The sequence below is a fragment of the Eubalaena glacialis genome, chromosome 1 (genome assembly GCF_028564815.1).
Source record: "Eubalaena glacialis isolate mEubGla1 chromosome 1, mEubGla1.1.hap2.+ XY, whole genome shotgun sequence".
Taxonomy (NCBI): domain Eukaryota; kingdom Metazoa; phylum Chordata; class Mammalia; order Artiodactyla; family Balaenidae; genus Eubalaena; species Eubalaena glacialis.
Genome location: NC_083716.1, coordinates 26,814,662 through 26,833,314, shown reverse-complemented (window position 1 = coordinate 26,833,314; position 18,653 = coordinate 26,814,662). Strand labels below are relative to the sequence as shown.

At 51.1% G+C, this 18,653-nt stretch overlaps 3 protein-coding genes across 7 annotated transcripts in view; 1 reads left to right on the top strand and 2 right to left on the bottom strand.

Annotated features, from left to right (window-relative positions):
* Nucleotides 1-104: 104 nt before the first annotated feature.
* CUEDC2 (CUE domain containing 2) lies at nt 105-7,254 on the bottom strand. 5 transcript variants are annotated; one of them, XM_061201181.1, is made up of 9 exons: nt 7,079-7,254; nt 2,024-2,110; nt 1,530-1,673; nt 1,371-1,432; nt 1,164-1,285; nt 896-1,078; nt 693-754; nt 515-602; nt 105-430 (listed from the first exon to the last, which is right to left on the bottom strand). In XM_061201181.1, the coding sequence occupies exons 2-9, from the start codon at nt 2,095-2,097 to the stop codon at nt 284-286; spliced, it is 882 nt and encodes a 293-aa protein (XP_061057164.1). In that variant the 5' UTR covers nt 2,098-2,110; nt 7,079-7,254; the 3' UTR covers nt 105-283. The 5 variants fall into 5 exon arrangements, with proteins under 5 accessions (XP_061057164.1, XP_061056874.1, XP_061056949.1 ...); XM_061200891.1 differs by having other exon boundaries at nt 7,140-7,254; XM_061200966.1 differs by having other exon boundaries at nt 515-575; nt 7,140-7,254.
* A 2,326-nt stretch (nt 7,255-9,580) lies between these two features.
* MFSD13A (major facilitator superfamily domain containing 13A) overlaps nt 9,581-18,653 on the top strand; it is a 31,487-nt gene continuing 22,414 nt past the window's right edge. The window contains exon 1 of the mRNA XM_061200486.1: nt 9,581-9,612. The gene's annotated coding sequence lies outside the window, so the exon portion shown is untranslated. The remainder of the gene's footprint in view (nt 9,613-18,653) is intronic.
* On the bottom strand, nt 11,192-17,896 carry C1H10orf95 (chromosome 1 C10orf95 homolog). Its single transcript, XM_061189803.1, has 2 exons — nt 17,207-17,896; nt 11,192-12,449 (listed from the first exon to the last, which is right to left on the bottom strand). Exon 1 carries the CDS (start codon nt 17,894-17,896, stop codon nt 17,237-17,239), a length of 660 nt encoding a protein of 219 aa, XP_061045786.1. The 3' UTR covers nt 11,192-12,449; nt 17,207-17,236.

The window sequence follows — 18,653 nt, the reverse complement described above, 5'->3', positions numbered from 1 at the left end:
GTCTGGCGCTGCTGCCCTGTTGGAGATAGGGGATGTGAGGCTGGGAGAGACAGACACAGTACTCCAGCACCCCAGCTGTGAAATGACCAGAATGCACTCACACCTTCCTGGGGCTACCTTTACTGTGCCCATGGCAGCTCCAAGAGGAGGTTAACACTGTGGAGCAAGGAAGTAGGGAAAGACGGGGGACAGGAGTTAGGGCGGGCCCTGTGTGGAGGTGTAGGGCTCCTGCATCCCTCTGGGATCTGAGCCTAGACGGCTCCGGCAGAGTCTGGCGAGTGCCTCAGTGGAAGCGGTACTTTCTGGCTGGCTTGAGGTTGATGTATGTGGCCTTCATCTCCTCAGCCTCAGGGTTCCGCACATCTTTGAATCGCTCCCCTTTGGTGCTCACTACCTGGTTGTCGATGTATCGGATCAGCTTCTTGGGAGCCTGTCAGGCAATCAGGTAGTGAGTAGCAGAAGCCAGGAGACAGTTGCACCCACTCCATGACCCTAGGAGCCGCGACCGTCTCACCTCCTTAGGAGTCATAGGCCGGTGAATCTTCTGATCCTCTGCGCTATCCACCATCATGTACCTGCCAAAAACTGGCTGGGTGAAGCTCCTGCCAGCCTAGGAAAACCCTCTTAAGGGCCAGGCCCGGCCCGGCCCGGCCCGGCCCGGCCCAGCCCAGCCCAGCCCAGCCCAGACTCACTTCTGCAGGATGAAAGACTTCAGCTCATCCTTTTGGGGACCTCTGAGGCGCCTGGGCAGGTCCTGCAGAGAGAGGAAGCCTGTCTAGGGCCTAGGGTACCAGCAGGAAAAGCAAATGGGGATAGGCTAGGGGCGGGGGCTTAACACTAAGGTGGAACATAGCTGAGGTTACATGGGGTTGGGGGGGCGTCTAGCAGAGGATACCTGGTTGGGGCCATCCCAGGCTGGAGGTCCCTCCTCCTTCCCCTCTACCAGCATCTGCACAGCTTCTTCCAAGTCCCCTCGAGCTTTGGCCAACACCCACTGGGCCTGCTCCACCGAACAGGTAGGGAACACCTCCAGAAGTACGTCCACCCCTGGCAGCAGTTCCTCCTCAGCACCGGATGCCTGTGGGCATAAATGTTGACAAGAGGCAATACTTCCTCCTTTCCAGGGCCCTAGCTCCCTCATCGGTACCCTCCTCTACCAGTACCTCATCTTGGGTGTCCGCAGCAGCAGTCGGAGAAGACATCGTCTCTTCTCTGAGCCGCTGCAGAGGCTCTGGGGAGACAGATACCTGACCTTGGACCTCAGAGCTCTGTGGTTGCAGGTTCTCTTAAAGAGGCAAAGAGCAACAGGTTTGCCAGGGCTTTGGAGGATGGGGGTTTGAGTCACCCAAGTGCCCGATTCCCAGACTCACCTTTGTTCCTGGCACCACTCAACTGCCCTGAGAGCTTCTGCATCATTTCCCCTATTGTACCTCTGAAAAGGCAAGGAGGGCGGTAAAAGGACAACTCTGCCCACCCTCCACAATCAGCCAGCCCTCCTCCTCCTCCTCTTGGTCCCAGCCAGGCCCCACCTGGGGATGTGGGCGAAGCCAGGCACATAGGCCTCCATCATCTCAGTGAAGGCCTCCATATCGAAATTCTCCTCCGATGGGCCTGAGGGGCCCAGGTCCTCAAGGACCCCGAGCACATAGGAGAAGATGACCTCATCCAAGCCGCTGCAGGAAGGGGACAGGACAAGCCCTGTTACCTCCAGCATTGCCACCTAGCCTGGGACTCCAGCCCTCGGCTTCATGGGGTCCAGGAGCCAGACCTCAAGCCTTAAGCCCAGAAGAGTATCCCACCCCCCCACCCCCTCAGAGCTTTGGTTTCCCATCTGTTCAACAAGGGTGACAGGAACAGGATGAGAGGTAAGACCATACCAGCAAATCATAATCAGCCCTCCTCCACCTGAGGAATAGGGCTGAGTACTTCCCACCCCAGTCTTTCCACTGGCCAGGGCCCAGAGTACTGCCCAGCAGCTCCAACTCTGGCCCCAGCATGACCCTTCTAGGAGAGCAGCTTCTACCTGAGGTCAGCCTCTGGGAGGTGCGTCTGAACAAAGGCAAGGAGGGCTGCACTGACAATCCTCTCCAGCTCCATGCTCTCTCCTCTTCTGAAGGGACACAAGACAGAGGCTTGTCAGGCCCTCTTCTGCCTACCCCTGCCCACCAGGTCCAGGGGCGGCCAGCTCCTCCCTCCTGCCCTGCTGTGGAAACCATTTGTTGATGTTGCCCATAGCTTCCAGTTCTTCAGCCCTCCCCCGCTCCCTCAAGCAGAGCCACAGCCCCCTGCCTGCCTGTCTCTCCACCTCCTCCAGCCTGAGACAGGGCAGGACACTGTCTCAGAAGAAAGTTTCCAGAGTGGACGTTTCCCTCCCACCTCCCCCTGACCTCTCCCCATCTCCCCACCCCATTCCCCAACAGTAGGCCTAGACCCTCTGGGAAGAAGCCAAGGCCTTGAGGTCACATGCCTCCTGGCTGAAGAATCCCATCACTGAGAGGGCCACTTGGCCCCCAAGTCCAACCACAAGGGACCCATTGTCCAGCCCCCCAAGGAGCAGGCCTCAGGACTGAGCACAGCCGTTCCCCCACCCAGAATGGGCCACCCACCCTCTGCACAAAGGGGCTTTTCTGGCTCTGGGGCCCAGATAGAAGGGGAAGCCTTTCATGAATTCTCTCTTCCTGCCAGGTCCTTGCCCTTCCAGCAGCTTGGGCCTATCTACGGAGGACTTTCCATCCTCCTTCCCAAGGCCTACGGAGCCCTATAAGATCTGGCCTTTGCTTACCTCTCCAACCTCACCACTCCCTCATCGCTGACTCCACTCCTGCCCCAGCAGCCTCCTTGCTATTCCTCAGACTTGCCCAGTTTCTTTCTGCCTGTCTCCTCCAGATATCCACATGGCTCATCCCCTCACCTCTGCCAGGGCTCTGCTCAAATGTTGCCTCCACAGAGAGACCTTCCCTGACTAACCGACCAAAATTAGGCATTCCCCATACTCCCCAATCCCTTACTCTGCTTTATTTTCTATATAGCATATACTACAGCTCCATGTTATCTTTATGTTTATTTGCCTGTTGTCCTCCCCCACAGAATGTAAGCTTCAAGAAGAGGGAGTTTGGGGGGGGGTACTTTGTCTTATCCATTGGTATAGCCCTAGTACCTAGAAGAATGCCTGCACTTAGTAGGTGCTCGATAAATACTTATTGACTTATTTCATTCCTACTTACATGCTTTTGACTCCCTAAAGTCTGTATTTGGTAGCCAGGAACATTTAGGTGGTAAAGAACTGCTCCAGACCCACAAGTCCAAATGTCAGCTCATTATCCCACTCAGAACACTCAGGGGCACCTCAAACTGGACCTACCCCCAACTCACCATATCCTCCCGATCTGTGTACTCCCCCTCCAAACAGGCACCTCCTGTTTCACCGGCTAACATGACTCACTCAGCTGCCGAACCTGAAACTTGGGGGTTACCCTTGATTTCACCCTCTCTCAACCCCTGCTGCAATCAATCAATCACCAGGTCCTGTTGAATCTATTCCCTTATTATTCTCCATTCTATCCACTTCTCCCCAACTACAGTCTGGCTTCCGCTCTACTAAATTTTCTCAGGCTAAGGGCATGAGTTACTTTTTCAGGTTTTGGTCTCATTAGGTTGAACCATATGAACTTGCCAATATTAACCTGTTTTTGATCTCAAAAAGAAAAGAAAAAGGGAATTTCTTATAGTTTCACCTAATATTTGCCCTTTCAAGCAGCACCAATGTTGGTCTAGGAGGCATCACATCCTCCTATTTCTCTTCTACCTCTCTGGCCATTTCTTCCCAGGCTCCCTTCTCTGTCCCCCTCTCCTCTGCTTCCCCCTAAATGTGGCAGCAAAGTTCAGGCTCAAAGCTGCTTCTCCTTTCTCGTCAGTCTGCACCCTCTCTCTCTGGAAGATCTCATCTGGGCCCACATCTTCTTGTACCAACTCCATGTCACCAATTCCCAATGTCCAATCCTCTAGTTCAGTCTCCTCCTCTGAGCTACACACTTGTACGTCTATCTCTCTGATACCTCCATGGGGATGACTTAACATGTCCCAAACTGACATTCTCCCAAGTCTTTTATTCCTCCAAGGCTGTCCTCAGTATACGCATGTCCACGTACCCAGCTGTTCCTGCCACAAGTCTGGGAATTATCATTGACACCATCCTACCCCTTGCCTTCTCACATCCAATCAGTCACCATGCCCTGACCATTATCCCTCAACATATCTACTTCTCTCCATCTCTACTCCCACTTGGCTCCAACTCTTGCCTTAACTGCAAGAGTTTCCTAAACGTTCTCCCCACTACCATCTTTCCCCCAACAACCTATTCTCCACAAAGATCATGGCTGTACAATATTTACCAAAAAATCACACTTTTCCTGCTTAAAATCTATCAGTGATTTCCTGCTTCCCTTCAGATAGTCCAGATTCTTTTTGTGGCCCTCAATTCAGGGCCTTACTCCTGCCTACATCTCTCCAGCCTCACCATACACCACGCCGCCCCGGGATCACTCCCCTCCACCCCAGCTTGCTTTCAGCTTGGCAGCACTCCAGCTTTTTCACGGCAAGGGTCTTTGCACAAACTGTTTCCTCTGCCTGGGCAACGTGCCACCTCCACCCCTTCACTTGCTAACTCCTCTCACCTTTCAGGTTTCAGCTTACAATTTCCTTCAAGGGATGCTCCCCTGACCCTCTAGAACTGGTTTGGTCTCCTCTATCTTACACCCTCATTGCAGACTACACTTTTCCTTACTTAGCAGCACCTTTTACAGCTATAATTAAAACATTACTGGGGCAATGTTTAATGTTTCTTCCACATGTTTCATGAGGGCAGAGACTACACACCTGGCTTATTCATCAATGTACACTCAGTGTCTCCTGTGAAGTAGACACTCAATAAACAGTTACTCCCCACTTTAGAAATGAAGAGATTGAAGCTCAGTGGGTTTAATGACTTGCCTAAAGTCACCTGGCTTGACTGTGGTAGTCAGGAGATAAATCCAGGACACCTAGTTGAGTGAGTGTATATTCTAGGGGCTACTCCAGGGGATGGGGAGATGTCAAGACCTCCAATTGGGTTGAGATAGGGTTACCATCTATTATCGCAGTTCCCTTGTCCCCTGACTGGTAACACAGAGTTGCTGTGACAGCACAGGGGTCGCTTAGGACAGCAGAACTGAGAAGCCCTATCCTACCAGGGGAGGCCAGCCTCTTGCTCCAGACCCTAACATAGGCCCTGGGGAGGAAGAGAACTGCTCAGACAGGGCATACCAGATCCCATCATGCAGCTCCCCCAAGAAGTCAGCCCCCTATGGAGACCTACATCCACCCTGGGTTATACCAATCCTGGCTGCTAGCAGTTGCCTGCCAACCTCTGAGGGGACAAAGGTCCATGGATGCTGCATGAAAGCTTCTAGGGACGAAGCTCTCAGGGATGTGTCTGATGCCCCTAGGTTTCTAACCAAGGTCCAAGAGCCAGGGAGTTATTATTAGTATTAGTTATACACCCCACTGTGCCCAAATAAAAAGTCTTCCTGCCCTGAGCTTTTGCTCTAGCTTGTCTCCTAATGGAACATCCCCCTTCCTCCTGTTCTTGGGCTGCCCAAACTTCACCCAGCCTTCAAAGCTTGCCACTTCTTTTTCACCCTTCTCCATCCCCCTAGGCTTCCTCAGTATCTCTTTCCTACCCAGAGGCTTCTCCTAATATTTCTCCTCCATAGTCCCTAAGCTGGGGAAGCTGCAGCCTGAGCAGCCAGCCTTCTCCAGGGTAAGAACATGATTTCCCTGAGACTTCTCAAATTCTGGATATAGCCCACAGAACCCCATTACTTCCTGGGGGCTCCAAATCAGGGTTCACTGGTTAGTTGCACCCATGAAATGTGATTGTCATCCTGTCATGAGTCCTGTTTAAACACCTCTGATGAAGGTAAAAATATTTAGCATTTACTGACTGCTTACAATCTATCAGGGATTGTTCTATGCACTTTACATGTATTAACTTACCTAATCCTCACAATTACCTTAACATATAGATACTAATATATCATGTTGATATTATCTCATTTACCCAAAAGGAAATGGAGGCACTGAGAGGTTAAGTAACTTGCCCAGGGTCACACAGTAAGTTAATGGCAGATTTACACCCAGGCAGTCTGGCTCATTGTTAATCACTACACTATACCACCTTTCATGATGCAAATGGTCAGTCCCCAGCCTGTAATCTGATCCTCTCCTGCTTGGCTGGCCTTCTTGCCTACCTCAGAATCTTTGCTCACACCATTCTCCCCATTCAGAATGTCTTTCCCTTTGCCTCTCACTCTGCAGGCCTCACTTCCTCCCTGGAGCCAACCCTGACTGCCCCATCCTCACTGCCCCCAGCTGGCCTGAGAGCACCCCCAGGACCAAGCACAGGCCTGGACTTTCCAGATGTTCCATAAAACACCCCTGGACAAGTTTAAGTGAGACTGGGGGAAGGAGTACCATGTTGTTCCCTTGGGGTGGGGAGATGCCCAAGGTGGAGGGAGAGCAGAAGGCCATGTGGGAGGAGGAATCCTGGGAAGCAGAGTGGAAGAAGTCTGGGGCACTCAAGAGGGTCTAGAAACGAGGTCTTCACTGCTTCTCCCAGCCCCTACGAAGCCCAGCTCCTGGGGCCCTAGTCCCATAACGCAGGTTCCAGAACACATCGTTGTCCCCTGACCCCCAAGTCAGGTCTTAGAGGAGCCAAGGACACCGATGGGTACACAAGGGATTCCGGCATCCAAAGTCAGGCAGGAGCACAAATGCGGGGAGGCGGGAACACAGGAAGTGGGACCACGATGATGGCCGACCCCTGAAGCAGGACCTCCCTAAACGAGCTAGCGGGGTACCCATAAACATCCAGAATAGTGGGCCCGAGGGCACAGGGATGCGGTTGCGGCCCTGAGGGACACATGACGAGGGAGGCCTGAGCAAGCTAGGATGTGCCTTGATACAGGCCAAGGCGAGAATCAGAGATGGGGGGGTCCGGCGGGCCCCGGGGGTACCGTGGGGAGACACACAAGACGGGTACCCTGGGTCAACGCTCTCCGCGACTCTCCTAGCCCTGGGCCGGGGCCTGGAAGGGAAATCACCTGCTCCGTCGGGCGCCGCCGGCGACTTGTCCCGCGCGGTGCAGCTCTCATCCCCCAGCCCCACCAACGAGATCAAAGGCGGGGCCCAGAGCGGTTTCTTTCCAGAAGCGCTGTGGTAGCCATTTTTAAAAAGGGCATGCCCACAACTGGGCGGGGCTTCTGCTACCATTCTCATTTGTCTCAGAGCTTTGGGCGAGCTCTCGCGGCGGCCATTTTTGTTGAGGGCAGGGAGGAGTTAGGCTTGGAGGTCCAGCCAGTGGGTGGAGTCTCAGTGACTGACTGTATCCCCTCCTACTGCCTTGTCGTCTGCCCAGACGGGAGAACATTTTGACCCCACCCAGTGTCTTCCCATCCGTCTTACTTCCTCGCCCCCCAAATCTCCGCCCTCAAATCCTGTAGCTTCCCCACCCCCACCCCGCCCTTGTCTCTCCCTCGTTGGTTCTTGTGGCCCTACTCCTAGACCCAGTGTTCTTCCCCAAATCCCGTGTCTCTCCCCCTTCGTGTCCAGTCCATGTTCAAGCCCTGTCACCCAACAACTCTTAGGTGCTGACTTACCCGCCATGTCTATCTCTCCTTTGTATTCTCTTAACAGCGATGTTTCCCCAAGATTAGTGTGGGTTACAGGGCCTAGGTCTTGGGACCTGAAGCCTGGTTTGGATGGGGGAGGGGGTGGCAGCAGGTGCTCTGAGCGAGGATCCACCTGAGCACAGATCCAGGACGGCCTGCAGGCCATGCCCACCCCCAGTAACTTCATGCCCGAGTTGGCAGGGCTTCTCATTTAGGACAGGACGGCTGAAATCCAGTACCCTGTAAGGCCTCAGCTTCCTCTTTCTCTTCCTGCTATGGAGCTTCCCGGTGCTACCCTGTGGGGAAGCCCATAGCCTTCCCTTCCCAAGAACCCTTTTATGGGTCATGAGGGAAGGAGTTCCATTCAAGGATGAACTCTCCCATCCCCGATCAGCAGGGATGAGCCTCTTTTCAGGGCTAGTCCCCTTGTGGGGGCGCTGGGGACCCAGAGATTGTCCCTATCCGCAGGAGCTCACAGTCCAAGGCAGAAAGTCCCATCCTCTCTTCCCTAAGGACTGAGGCAGTGCCAAAATATGGAGAAAAAGGGGATCACTGCTCCCTCTTCCAGTCCTGTCCCTCACAGCAGCCTCCCACCTCCCCACCAGGATCCTCTGGCCTCAAAGAGAGCAAGATGTTGGCTGCTGGAGAGAGGGGGCAGGAAAGGGGAGGGAAGAAGGAGGGAGCACCTTTGGCGACGCGTCTCCCATAAAAGCACTGCTGCTGCCAGCCTGGTGCTGCTGGGGTTAATGAGGGGTGGGGTGACAGCCACTCTGAACTCTGGCCAAGCAGGCCACTGGGAAAGGGGTGATGGATAGCTGCCAGCCCTCTAAAGACTTGGCCATCGCTCCCCTTCCCCAGTCCCCTATCCTCCCTCCCCCTCCATTGCACAATACTGATGACTCTTCTCTCCCTACCACCCCCATTACAGGAATTTTCAGGTTTCCTCAGAAGAGCTGTCCCTAGTCCTGGCTCAAGACCCTTGTGGCCATCCCTGAGGCATACCATTCCCCCTCCCCCACGGCCTGTTTCTTGAATAGCAGTTGGATGTAGCTACATATTATCATGGGAAAGAACTTCCTGAGCTTTCGGGGAAGGATGATGGGAAAGACCATTTAGAGGGAGCCCCTCAATTCCCAGTTCAGACCCTGGAGAGTCTCAACTCTGTGCAGCAAGGGTTAGGTTTTGGAGTCAGAGGACAGAGGGTGGGCTGAGGAGAGGGACCACCACAGGCACAAGGACACACACAAACTGTAAGGCAGGGGATCCAGGGAACACTTGTCCTTCTCGACATTCCATAGCAGGCTGGACCTTAAGCCCCTGATTTGCTGTCCCCTCAGGTCTCAATCTCTCTCCACAGGATGGGAACAAACTCCACTTACGCTTTGGATGGTGCTTGAAGCTACATGAGGTGAAAGGAGGGATAGCGATACCTCCTCTCTCCCCATTCCGTCAAACGAATTCTGCAACTGATGCTGGGTCTCCTGAGCTGATGGGAGAAGCTAGAAGCCTGCGCTGAAGCTTCCCCTAGCACATCAATTCCCCATCATCCAACCTCAGAATGAGGAAATTGGGCTTGAATTAGGCATAAAGAGCAGATTTCCCAGACATTAAGAGCAGAGAAAGAACCCAGCTGGCTGGTCTCAAGGGGTGGGAGGGACTCAGAGACCGAGGTGAGGAAGGGAATGCTTTGAAAGATGGGGGGGGAAGAGGGGGGTCCCCACTCTTGCTTGAGGTCAGCAAGGGCTCTCTGGGCAGGGTGCCTGGCCCTCCCACACCTTCCTCCTTTCTCAGAAGAGCCAGGATGGGGCGGGGGCGGGAGTTGGCTGGGGCGGGCCCTATTTAAGCAGCAGTCTCTGGGAGCATCACTGTAGATCCAGCTCCAGGAGGGAGAGAAGAGGCTTCATGGGTAAGTGCAGAACCCTTTCTCTCAACTCAAGCAGGGTGGGGGTAGGGTGACTCCTGAGGCTGCCAGCTTGCCTTTCCATCTCCAGGGATAGGCTGCAGGTCTGCCCTGTGAATGGGAATAGCACCCCAGCCCTCAGTTTAACTCCGTAGAAAGTCAACGTGTGTTTCAGGGAAGTCTTTCTCTTCTGCTCCCTTATCTATCCCAGGTACTTCAGATCTTCACTTCAGGTGGGGAGATTTTCAGGGAGCTGGGACTCCTGGACCTCTATCTTGGGGATCCACATTTTGTGGGTCCTCTTTGGCTCAGGAAGCCACTCATTCTCTAGAGAAATGCCCTTCTCAGTGTACATGTTCTGGCTGTTCCCCTAGCCCCTTGCCCATCCAGTTCCACATCTGGCCCCACCAGGAGCATATCTGGGCAGGAGATGACAGGTCTGACTCTGCAGTACCCACGGAATCCCTACCACAGCCCTGAGTCCCCTCCCCTCATATCCTACATCAGTATCCTGTTAGAATTTAGAGAACCCTTACCTCTTACCCTAGCAATGGGCCCCTATTTTCAGCTCCAAGCTCAGACCCTCGATGGGATAGGAGGAATCTTGAGATCCCAGGTTCCTCTTCTGACACGTCCTGGGAATGGGGGAAAATTCACAGAAGGGAGCACAGGAGGGCAGCATCAAGGCTAAGAGAACTTTGGCCATCTGGCTCTGAGAACTGAATTCCATAGGCTGTGAGCTCTAGCAAATGCCCTGGGGACTCAGTTCTGGTGCCCGGCTGTGCTGTACTGTCAATACTGAGGTCATGGGGGACCTGCTGTCTCAGGCTCACAGCGTCCCAGCCAGGTGCTGCCACCTGCCAGAACTTTTAATAACTTCGAATTACTCTTCTTGTCAAAGACTTCAGTGGTCCCCAAAACTCCTCACCTTGCCATTAAAGTCTTTCAAAGTATGGCCTCCACTTAGCTTTCAAGCCTGATCTTCCATTGCTCCCTGGTTATAACCTGTCTTCCAATGAAACCCTGCTACTTCCTGCTCCTGCTGCCATGCTTTTATTCATGCTGATCCCTCCTCAGTTCTTCCTGGGACACCTCCATTCCATTGCTATCTGCTGGAATCCTGTACATCCTTCAAAGCCTCTCTGAGATGCCTCTTACAAGAATCTTCTCCAACCCCTCAATGATGCATACGATCTCCTACAAATCCTCCGCACTCCGCTTCCAGTGGGGCTTGATTCATGAGCCCCATAGTGTCTAGTCCTGTGTCCTACACAGAGTGGCTGTTCAATAAATGTTCCTTGTATTTTGCTGAGTGTGTCTCATGTATGAAGAGGCAGTTTGGCCTAGATGTTAAGGCTACAGTCAGATTTCCCAGGTGTATTCTCTGTGTGTACCCTTGGGTAAGTTGTTAACTTCTATCAGCCTCAGTTTCCTCATCTATAAATGGGAATAATAATTATATCCACATCAAGGTTTTTGTGAAGATTAAATGATAGTTTTTGTACAGGGCTCTAGCACAGTGCCTGCACATAGTAAGTTCTCAGTTAAGTGTGTGAGATTGCTATGATTCTTTTTTTTTTTTTTGTATTTTGGCTGTGCCATGTCACATGGCATACGGGATGGTTCCCTGGCCAGGGATCGAACCTGGGCCTCCACTGTGAAAGCACCAAATCCTAACCACTGGGGCACCAGGGAACTCCCTGTTATGATTCTTATTATCCTCCCTTCAGTAGGATGTGAGCTACCCAGTTGGGAGGTAGGATAGGGTTTAAAATTGGTCAGTCAGGGTTTATTGAGCAAAGGGTTCTAGACCAGATGCCAGGGTTGGGTAAAGCTGGGGCAAGGCCAGGAGGAGAAGGCCATCAAGATGAGTTTGGTAGCCCAAGCCCTGCTGGGATCTAGAAGCTCTGGATTCCCACCTACTGTGTGACATTGGGTGAGTCACTCCTCTCTGGCCTTGGTTTCCCAGTGTAAGGTTAACTGAGGAGGTTGGGCCAGGTGAACAGTAAAGTCCCTGGCAGCCCAGATGCTTTATGAGTTCTAAGCTTCTAAGGGTTAAGTTCAAAGAAAAGATCAAACAAAGAAGCATCTAGGTTCCCTGCAGGGCTTCCTTACATCCTTAGGGCTGGAGCAAGCACTGGGGTTTGGAAGGATTGGCATGTTGGACTGAGCTGAGTGGCAGTACTTTCTTCAAAAAGCCTGTAATTGGGGGCCTCCTCCCTCACTGGAGCTGGGGGAGAAGGGTATATTGTGTGCAGTCTCTGGGCATTTCCAGGGCATATGTGGAAGACTTGGGGGAAGAATGTGAGCAATGCGGATTCTGAGAGATGGGGGAAGTGTTTTTTTTGTTTTTAAATTCCTGTGAATGGAATTTTTGGGGATGTGTACTTAGTTCTTTTTTTAAAATTAATTAATTAATTTTGGCTGTGTTGGGTCTTCATTGCTGCGTGCAATCTTTCTCTAGTTGCAGCGAGCGGGGGCTACTCTTCGCGTTGCGGTGCACGGGCTTCTCACTGCAGTTGCTTCTCTTGTTGCAGAGCACGGGCTCTAGGCACGCGGGCTCAGTAGTTGCGGCACGTGGGCCCTAGAGCACGCGGGCTTCAGTAGTTGTGGCTCGCAGGCTCAGTAGTTGTGGTGCACAGGCTCAGTAGTTGTGGCTCGCGGGCTCTAGAGCGCAGGCTCAGTAGTTGTGGCGCATGGGCTTAGTTGCTCCGCAGCATGTGGGATCTTCCCGGACTAGGGCTCAAACCCATGTCCCCTACATTGGCAGGCGGATTCTTAACCACTGTGCCACCAGGGAAGTCCTGAGATGGGGTAAGTTGAGAGACTTCAAGGGTCTGGACCTGAGACGATAGAGAAGGAAGGGGATTCAGAACACACCTAACTTGGTATGAGACTCATGATTTACTTGAAACCTGCCTTGTTTCAAAAAAGGATTTGAGGAGGCTTACCAGCATGCAGACAATTCTCTAAGATTAAAACATAAAATCTGTGACAGAGTACATTTTAAACGTGTATCCTTTTTGATCCAGAGATTCAATTTACTTATTATTGCTATTTTTATTTTTAGTTAGAAATTATTTCAAACTTAAAGTAGCCAGAATCGTACAAAGAACTCTGGCTTAGCCTTCTACCAGATTGACCAACTGTTAACGTTTGGCCATGTTGCTTTCTCTAATCTATAGTCCTCATTCAAATCTTGTTACTTGTCCCAACACTGTCCTTCACAACAATTTTCATTCTGGTCCAGGATCCAAAACAGGATCATGCGTTGCATTTAGTTTTCATGCCTCTTTCTGTCTCCTTTGACCTGAAACCTTTGTCTTTTATGACATTGACATTTTTGAACAATTTTCTCTCAATTTAGGTTTATCTGAGGTTTCCTCATGATTATGCCTTACTGCTGAACTGATGTTGTATTTTTCAGTTTAACATATCAGAGAGCACATGATGTCAATTTGTCTCTGTTAAAGAAAAAATTTTAGGGACTTCCCTGGTGGCACAGTGGTTAAGAATCCACCTGCCAATGCAGGGGACACGGGTTCAATCCCTGGTCCGGGAAGATCCCACATGCCGCGGAGCAACTAAGCCTGTGCGTCACAACTACTAAGCCTGCGCTCTAGAGCCCATGCGCCACAACTACTGAAGCCTGCGTGCCTAGAGCCCGTGCTCTGCAACAAGAGAAGCCACCGCAATGAGAAGCCTGCACGCTGCAACTAGAGAAAGCCCGTGCGCAGCACCGAAGACCCAATGCAGCCAAAAATAAATAAATAAAATAAATAAATTTAAAAAAAATTTTTTAAAGACACTCATTGAAGATGGTAAGAAAGACTTTAAGAGGGACTACTGCAATGGGGTTAAAGTGTTATCCACCAGTTTTCCCTATTATACTATCACGTTACTATTTTTTTTCAGGTTACTATTTTAAAATTTGTAATTAATAAATACCTTATTGGAACATATTTGAAACTATATAAATATCCAGTTTCTCATCAAACTTTCATCCATCAGTTTTAGTATTCAGAAATGATTCTCACCTGAATCAATCATTACTCTGATGATTGGGAATGGTGATCTTCTAATTTCATTATTCCTTCTACTCTAAGGAAGAGCTTTCCTTTTATATGTATTTTTTAGTTAGTATTAGTATGGACTTAGGGATCCTTATTTTATTCAGCAGGTTATAATCTGTTACTGTGATTATTTGTTTCGATGCTTAAATTGCCCTTGATTTGGTCAGTGGAAGTCCCTTCAAGTTGGCTCCTTTGTTCTTTTGACATTTTTGATCAGTCCTTCATTTTCTGGCACAAGTTGTTCCAGTCTCATCTTGTACCTTCCCTACCACAGCCTTGGAATCAGCCATTTTCCCAAGGGGACTGGTTCCTTTTAGTGGAGAATGTAATTTAGAACCAAAGATCTAGGCACTGGCTGTGCTTGTGCTGCTAGGGTGGCATTGTTCAATGATTCAATTTCTAATTCTAAGACTTCAGATTCCACAATTTAACACTTGTGTATGTGAATAAAGATGCATATTCAAGGACATTTATTCTCATTACCCTCATAACTTCCAAATAAGACCAAGCCATCAGCTTATTTTTTGCCTGTATTACTTCAAAAGCCTCCTAACTGCTCTCGCAATTTTCAAAATGGCCCCTCTATAGTCTCTTTTCCACACAGTATCCAGAATAACTTTAAAAAAAAAATCTCATCACATTTCCCCCTGCTCATAATCCTCCATCCCCTAAGAATAAAATCCAAATTTTTCTACATGGCTTCAAGGTACCACAGGATCCAGCCTCATCTGTAACCTCATTAATTATCACTTTCCCGCTCGCTCACAGGACAAGGACACCCCAGCTAAAGGGTGTTTGTACTTACTTTTCTCCCCCAGCTATTCAAATGGCTCATAAAGGTCTTTATTAGGTCTCCACTCAAGAGTCACCTCTTCAGAGAAGCCTTCCCTAACTATCCTGTTGAAAACAGCACCCCATTACTTATCACTGCATGACATTACATCGTATATTCCCATTTGCTTGTTGTCAGTCTCTGTTTCTCTACATTACACCTCTAAAGTAGGCTCCATGAGGGCAGGGAGTTGTTTGGTTTTTCTCCCGTAGCACCAGTGCCTAGAACACTGCCCAGCAAACTGTGGGCTCTCAAATGCCTGTCAAGTGAATAAAGATAACTTTCATTCCTTGGGACTTTTGCACCCACCATACTTCCTGCCTGGCTTCCCCTCACCCTTCTCTTTGCATGACTAGCTTCTTCATATTCTTTAGATCTCAGCTTACATGTCTTCCATAAGGACAGAAACTGCCATGGCTGTCTCATTCACTACGGTATCCTCAGGGCCTACCACAGTTCCTGGCAAATAAAAGGCACTCAAGAAATTTGTTGGATGGACTTTTAATAGTTAAAAACTGGAAAGAATCCAAATGCTATAGAATATTGGATGACTGTTAAAGAATGTTATGCGCATTGGCATAAAATGATGTCCAAGATATACTTAATGTATAATGCAACAAGCAAAACTGTGCAATTCATTTTATGTAATTAATACTAGGTGAACAGAAAAAAATAGTAAAAAATACTAGATTGGACCTCAGTGATCATTTGGGGGTGAGGGATATTAGAACAGATTTTAACTTCCTATTTTATAAATTTCTGTATTGCAAACTACTTTTTAAAAACAAACACTACCCTTTGAGCACTTAGTACATGACAGGCACTGTGGTAAACATTTTTTGTGCAGGATTTCACAGTACCTTCTCAATAATCTTATGAGATAGGTCCTAATACCATCATCCCCATTTGCAATGAGGAAATTGGTTCAGGGACATTAAGCAATTCATCTAAGGTCACACAGCAGACCCATCACACTACAACACCTCCCTGTGTCTTTATAATTTAAAAAAAAAAAAAAAGGGCTTCCCTGGTGGCGCAGTGGTTGGGAGTCCGCCTGCCAATGCGGGGGACAGGGGTTCGATTCCTGGTCCGGGAGGATCCCACATGCCGCGGAGCAACTGGGCCCGTGCACCACAACTACTGAGCCTGTGCTCTAGAGCCCGTGAGCCACAACTACTGAGCCCGCGTGCCGCAACTATTGAAGCCCACGTGCCTAGAGCCCGTGCTCCACAACGAGAGAAGCCACCGCAATGAGAAGCCTGCGCACTGCAACAATGAGTAGCCCCTGCTCGCCACAACTAGAGAAAGCCCGCGTGCAGCAACGAAGACCCAACGCAGCCAAAAATAAATAAATAAAATAAATTTATTTAAAAAAAAAAAAAAGGAAAGGAAAATAAGATGAAACTAGGGCAAGAAAAGATTCTAGGCAAATTTGGCTCCCTAGAAACCAGGGCAAATAGAAAAATATGATCAATTATGAGATCCTTGGTGATTCAAAGATAAAAGCAAACCACTTATCAGTAGAAACAACTTTACCAAATGCTGAGGTTTAACAGAACTTCTCCATGAAACTCATAAATACAGCAGTGTTCAATCAAGTGATCTACAGCTTCAATAACATACCTGTATACCCAGGTAGCTGTTGGCCAACCACAAATGGAAGTTCAGTGAAAGCAATTCCAATAGGAGCCAAATTTATACAGCCTGGGCATCAGATCTGGTGGTCTGGCCAGACCCTTAGTTAAAATTGGATGTGTGGCCTAACCCTCCAGCAAACTCCTATAATATTGCAAATTCACCCTATTAAACACTGTTAGCAAGAATCAGGAGACAAGAAGTGACATTCATCTTAAATTTCAACGTTGGTAAACTTTCCAGGTAGGCTGGGTTGGTTTTCTTCTTCTTTTACAGATGAAGAAACTGAGGCTCAGAGTCTAGAAAATGTCAGAGCCATTATGGATCTGATTATGGATCCCCTCCTCAGCCTTCCTCAGCCATGCTTGTCATCCACACCTCAACAAAATAGCTTATGCCCTCAGAATCTCTCTGGGGGTGGTGGGCCTCAGGACCTAGAAGAGTGTCCTCTTGCACTGGAAGGGAGCTGGTTAAGGGAGAGTGAGGCCCAGCCAGTGAGGAAGCACACTTTTTCCAGAGGTCCACTCTAATACTCACCTCCAACACCTTGTACCCCAAGATGGAAAGTAAGGCTCACATTACACAGATGAAGAAAAACCCCCATCCCCAAGCATAAAAATGATCTTGAAGCCTACACTTGACTTCACTCATTTATTTACTTTTCTTACAAGCTGGGGATAGGTGGGCCCTCAGCTTGGGGAGTTTGGAGAGCTTTGCTGGAGGGAGGAGAGGAAAAAGCGAAAGTGGGGGCTTATTGCAGGGCAGGCTTCAAAGGGGGAGAAGATGGGGAGGAAGGAGAGAGGAAACAAAGGGTTCAGGCCCTCCTTCCACCACACACTCAGGCTTCCCAAGCCCAAGTAAAAGGAAGGAGTAATAGGACACCCACCCAGAGATGTCCTTGATCCATTCTCGCCCTTGCCCCGCCATCCAGCAATAACCTGAGAGAAATCAAGGAAGTGCAGGAAGTGGGCGGTGGTTAAAAAAAAAAAAAGAGGTGACAGGTGCACCCAGCCCCAGCGCACAGCTGTGGCGGCAAGAGGAGAGCCGCGCGCGTGCTCACCCTGGCCGGCCGCCGGGCCTCGCGGCGCCCTCAGCTCAAGTCTCTCCTCTTCTTCCGGCGGCCGCGCTCCGCCGCTTCCCCCGCGGGGCTGCTGTCGCCGCTGCAGCTGCTGGCTGGCCGGCGCAGCACTCGCCTCTCCGTACGGTACTCGGGCTCGCGCACGCGCGGCGCGCCCTGCAGCAGGAACTCGCCGCCGCGATAGGTGACGCGCACGTCGGTGCGTGGGTACGTGCCGTACGCTCGCCGCAGCTCCCGGCGCACGAAGTCCGGCAGCTCGAGGCGCGGCCCGAGCGCACGCTCCACGAGGCCCCATCGCAGCTCAGCTTGTAGGCTGCCGCCTTCCGGCCACTGAGTCCCGTTCTCGACCGCCGCTAGCCCCGCAGCTGCGGGCTCCTGCAGTGATGGCCCTGGGTAGCTGGGCGCTGGGAACGGCGGTTGCAGGGCCGCGGCGTAGGCCTGCGGGAAGGCCCACAAGGGCGGCGTGACCATTAGCGTCGCGCCCGTGGCGTGGAAGCAGTGGTATTCCCGCGGAGCCGCCCACTCGCCCGCGCTCAGGCTCGGGGGCCGGCTGCAGAAGTTGTGGGCCTGAATGGGGGGCAGCAGCGGAGGGGCGGGCAGGTAGGTGTAGGTGAGGTGCTGCAGCAGAGGCCAGACGTCCTGCCCAGGCGCCAGGCAGCAGTATGTGTACATGTTGTGAAGCTCAGGCGGCCAGCATTGTTACTGGGGTCTCGTCCTGGTCCAGACCTGGGGTGGGGATGTGGGGTGTGGGTGCACTTTGTTCTCATCTCCACCACCGCCCCTGGGGCCTGGTTACCTGGGGCTCTGGTTCACAGCAGGGGGCCCTGCACGTGTGCCCGACTTCGGGGAACTCTTCCTAAGGAGTTCAGCTCCCACCTCACCTCTTGTCCTAGGGCTGGACCCAAACCCCAGGCTCCCAGCAGGCAAGAAGGACCCAAGCCTTTTTCAAGCCCCCAGTCCTGAAATGCTCTTCCCAGGTAGCTCCCCACTCACTTGTTTCCTTTAGCCTGGGGGAGCTGGTCCCCAGCATTTGGGGGAACCAGAGAGATCCAAGAGTGGGGCTCCTCTCCACCACTTTTTAGTTGAGCTGCTCTCCTCCATGCCCTGCCTCAGCCTCCCGGTTTCCAGGCAAAGGGAAACACCTTGAGCTGGCCAGGAGCCAGCCAGCTTGTGTCTATACTGGGTGAGCCTGCTGGTCATACCGGCTGCGACTTAGACGCTGAGGTCTGTGCTCAGGGATGCCCGCAACATCACTGAGGACATCCAGTGGCCTTTCCAGTCAAGTTAGCTCCCTGTTCTCCACATCCCCTTTTTCCAGCCAGGTGGGTTGAGTTATCCTAACATTTGAGTGAAGCTCCTGCACACCAGGCACTGAATCAAGTTGTTTATGAGCATCTAACTTCAAGTTTACATCAACCTTAGGAATGAG

What these genes read in the sequence shown, in the direction of transcription:
- C1H10orf95 (XM_061189803.1), bottom strand. Translation starts at nt 17,896, where the DNA reads ATGTACACATACTGCTGCCTGGCGCCTGGGCAGGACGTCTGGCCTCTG.
- CUEDC2 (XM_061201181.1), bottom strand. Translation starts at nt 2,097, where the DNA reads ATGGAGCTGGAGAGGATTGTCAGTGCAGCCCTCCTTGCCTTTGTTCAG. An exon ending in CTCCCAGAGGCTGACCTCAG is followed by an intron (nt 1,674 to 2,023) that starts GTAGAAGCTGCT and finishes CCCTTCCTGCAG; the next exon opens with CGGCTTGGATGAGGTCATCT. An exon ending in CTGCGGACACCCAAGATGAG is followed by an intron (nt 1,079 to 1,163) that starts GTACTGGTAGAG and finishes TTATGCCCACAG; the next exon opens with GCATCCGGTGCTGAGGAGGA.